Source organism: Macrobrachium nipponense, chromosome 8, assembly GCF_015104395.2.
Source record: "Macrobrachium nipponense isolate FS-2020 chromosome 8, ASM1510439v2, whole genome shotgun sequence".
NCBI lineage: Eukaryota > Metazoa > Arthropoda > Malacostraca > Decapoda > Palaemonidae > Macrobrachium > Macrobrachium nipponense.
The window spans coordinates 80,590,306-80,594,481 of record NC_087203.1 but is presented as its reverse complement, the minus strand read 5'-3'; the positions used below and the strand labels follow the sequence as shown (position 1 = coordinate 80,594,481).

At 35.0% G+C, this 4,176-nt stretch overlaps 1 protein-coding gene across 1 annotated transcript; it reads right to left on the bottom strand.

The window, feature by feature from the left end:
- Positions 1–2,134: 2,134 nt before the first annotated feature.
- On the bottom strand, positions 2,135–3,734 carry LOC135223299 (adenylate cyclase type 3-like). The gene is made up of 4 exons (XM_064261769.1): positions 3,343–3,734; positions 2,883–3,006; positions 2,564–2,688; positions 2,135–2,359 (listed from the first exon to the last, which is right to left on the bottom strand). The coding sequence occupies exons 1-4, from the start codon at positions 3,379–3,381 to the stop codon at positions 2,174–2,176; spliced, it is 474 nt and encodes a 157-aa protein (XP_064117839.1). The 5' UTR covers positions 3,382–3,734; the 3' UTR covers positions 2,135–2,173.
- Positions 3,735–4,176: the final 442 nt, after the last annotated feature.

Here is a 4,176-nt window from a genome sequence, read left to right as displayed (position 1 = left end):
AGAAAACTAATTTTTACTTGGAACGATGCCAGTTATAACAAGGATATTTATTATGTCTTAGAAGCAATTACATTAATTTGGTTACACGATTGTAACACTATTTAAGAAAAATCCTTTGTTTCAAATGTACAAGATCATCTTCACACCTATCACAAATTGCTTACCCAGAAAATTTAACTGCCGGAATTCTAGGTAACAAGATATTAATGAGGGAGAAGCAGCCAAGCGAGAGAACAGCAAAAACCACCAAGTTTGGAGACATCAATTTATGCTATGGCCACCATCATTCCATTCCACGGGAATACATTATGCGTTAATATGCCACTGCCTACAGTGTACCTCATGGGGTACAATGTAGGTATGTGTAATACAAAAGGCTCTTGGCAACATTCACCTTCAGTACTTTAGGCATTTCCTGTTCCAAGGCCACTTTCCATTTGACTTTCAAACTTCTTTGACTTTTTCTCGTTCCAATTATCACAACTCATTTAAAAGCCTGTATGTCCTTTGACCAAGCCTTAAGGGTGCCTCCCTTGTGACCTAGGTCTGGTTAAACTATTTTAAATTAGCACCTGTAATTTAGCTTATTATAAAGGGGGTATGGGCATCTAATGTGTTTAATTCTCTTATCCAGGGAAAAACAGTGCTGACTGACCACATAAATTACAATGATGTCAGTTTTAGCTTGCTCTTAAGTAATGATTTATCAGTCACTTGGCGACACAGGCTTTTATTTTTCTTCCTCTAGATCTGTATGTGGAGGAGTTATTACTATCCATCATGCAATACAGTTAAACGAGATATATGCTTGTGGGAATGAAGCAGCACATACTACTACAATAAAAGTTGTGTGTATTGACAAAGTAAGAAGCACTGACTGCTGACACATTACGTATTACTTGTTCAATCTCAATTTCGGTTTTTCTATGTGTTATTTTGCCAGAATCTGATCGTTACTTTTCCATGTACCCTACACAAAAATGACAGCTGCTTGGTAATTCACTTTCGGTGTCCTTTCAGTTCATTATCGTGTTTCCCATACTCGAAAATTTTTTCTTTAATATAACAACATGATCATTATGATTATTTTAATGTCTTTACACCCGCTCTCCCATTAAGGGGTTTGGAAAGGCAGTTTCCCTAAATTCCCATTTCTTGCGCAATTCTCGCCCGAATTCATATCCAGTGTCTGCTTTTCCGTATATCATTACCGTCCTCTGAGTCTTCATTTTGTCATTTCCAGATCTGCTGCAGTTTCCAAATGAACTTAATCTCCTCGAGATGTTAGCCAGTTTTCCAACTGCTGAACAAATCTCTTCATGACTTTTCCAGCATATGATCTTCCCACTGCACTCTGGTTATATTAATCTTAGCTACCAAGTGTAATCTCAGCACTTTCTAGCTACCACTTGCAAATTGCTCCATCTTCTTTGTTGGTAAAGCAAATAGTTTGCAAAAGACCCTATTACACTATATAGTATATTAGTATTTAGTAATGACACGTATTATGGTAGGGTATTAAAAGTTAGAATCCCTTGTAGAAAAGAATGTGACGAGGTGAATACATCCTAAAGTATTCACCATCGAAGTTTGCTTTGCAGGGAAAAATCTTGGGTGCTTTCACCACCTAGTTTGCCATCCTGGGAAAAATACTGGATGCATTCACCACTTAAGTTTGCCCTACTGAGAAAATTCTTGGGTGCATTCGCCATCTAAGTAGCTGTTTGCCATGCTGGGAAAAATCTTGAATACATTCACCACCTAAGTTTACCATGCTGGAAAAAATCTTGGGTCTTGCATCAGTAGTATAAAGTGTGGTATTAATGAAAACTACATGATTGTAAAAATAACTTTTAATTCAGTACACAGCTTTTCCATTAGCCTACACAGTAATGTTGTGTTACTCTCAGTCCAACTTGCACATTCCATACTTCTTCACAATGCTTTAAGAGAGCATTACAAACTCCCATTTCATCCCAAAATACGACTCTGTTCGGTGAAATTGAAGGGTTTGCAGAAGAAAAGGAACAGTAGTATGCTGGAAGTAAACATCTTTATACTTGTAATGCTTGGAATTATATATATGTAATATAATTCTTTAGCAGAAATAGATTTATTGTCAACATATATTTCTCTTTTCCTAAAAAATATCTCTTTATTGTGTATTTCAGTTTCAAGTCTGAGATTGGTCCTCAGCCTTTGAGTAATCTAAAGACTCGCCATTGACCTGTTGAGGACTCGCAGCTTTTCCCACTAAATAGTACGTCATTAATTCGCCTTTTCCTTTCACAGCTATCAGGCCTCTTTGTTCAAATACATATCCAAAATGCTGCAAGATTTTGGTCGTCTCTTCTGTTACCTGAAATAAATGAATAAGTTAGTAAAATACTGCAATAGCGAATGCTAGATGCAATGCAATGGTAGAAGTAACATAACTTAAACGAATGGCTTTAAAAATTAAATATATCTTGAAGAGATAAACAATTCAATGTTAAACCAAGTCATTTAATCAACTGAAAAGGTGTGGACAGACTTTTTTCATGAAGTAAGCACATGTACCTACTTGTATGCATCCAGCTTTTCCTGTTGATTCCATACGAGATGCTACATTGACAGTGTTTCCCCAGATATCATAGTGTGGCTTCCTTGCACCAATCACTCCAGCTGTTATAGGTCCATGGTTGATTCCTGTTAAAAGAATGGTAATGATGTATTGCTACAGCATAGTTTCAGCAGCAATAAATTGAAAGCAAAACTTAAATACATTAAAAGTGTTATTATTACATTGAAATACCCTAGTTTCTAATGACTAGAGTATCCCTCTCATCTTATACACGCATATAAATCTTGACAGCAATATGGAGGAGACTAATTTCACTTACCCATTCTAAGAACAAAATGATTGAATGACTGTTCGTTGATAGACTGAAGGGCCCTTACTAATTCAAAAGCGAAGTCAACAAGAAGAGCTAGATGTGCCCAACGAACCTTCACAGGGTCATCTTCCTACGAGGAAAAAAATAAAATATTGCACATTAGTTCCAAACAAAACACTGGTAAAAACTGTAATGAAAATACTTGTTATTTATGAAAATTAGGTTATAAGTACTTTTATAATTTATCACATAAAATTAATTATTGTATATGAACTCAGGAAGCATTCTTTGCTTATCAAGAGGTTAAATGGATGCTTTCAAGAGAAAATGATAAACAGAGGAAAAGTTTAACACTAGTATTTACATTACCATGAACAGAGTTATCATTCTTAACTCTCACAGGACTTGTCAACACTATTTGTAGAATTAATTCTGATACCAATAAAAAGAGTACATGTTAGCTAACCTTAACTTGTCGAGAAGGATTAAGTCCGCTAGCAGCCATATAAGTTGATCCAATGGTTTTGATTTTGATGATGTCATGGAACTGAGGCAGCTCCAGAAGCTATAAAAATAGTGATAAAATTACAGTATTAGTGTATCACCACAACAGCAACAGGACCTGATAAAATGTTAAAATGCAAGATGTAGGAATTAAACATATTTAAATCTCTTTATCTACATTTTCTTTTGCGCATTAGGAATGTTCTGTACAACTGAAAATTTCACTTGTATTTCATACTGTGATTAAGTTTCTTCAATTCTCCTTTTCTTGCAAGGCCCTACTTTTGGGTATTTTTATATGGTTCTATAATATAATATATTGAGTTTTAATGATTGATTTGGTAGACATTTCACATGATTAAAATATTTGCACGAGTACAAAGACAAACTATCCACAATGATTAAGTTTAAATCTCTTCGCATTTCTATTTTAATGGAATTACCCAGAAGAAGAGTACAAAAAAGTAAATACCCTGTAATGTACATCATCAGTGCTCTATGCATCCAACATCATATTTGTAACGGTGAAATTAGGTAAATTTATGCAGTATATTATGAAAGTATTCTCTGTGAGGCACTATAGAGGAAAAGGTAACAGAGATACAACTAGTACCTCATATGCATCACTAACTGGTGTTTAAGTATTGTTCTTTAACTTGCGGACGAAACATTGATGAAATCATTTATAAAAAAAATGGCAGCAACCTGAGTTTTTATATTATTCCCAAGACTCAGGTACATGGTTCTTGAGTTCATATCCAAGTTTCTACGGTTCTTCACTCAGCACATGATGCCT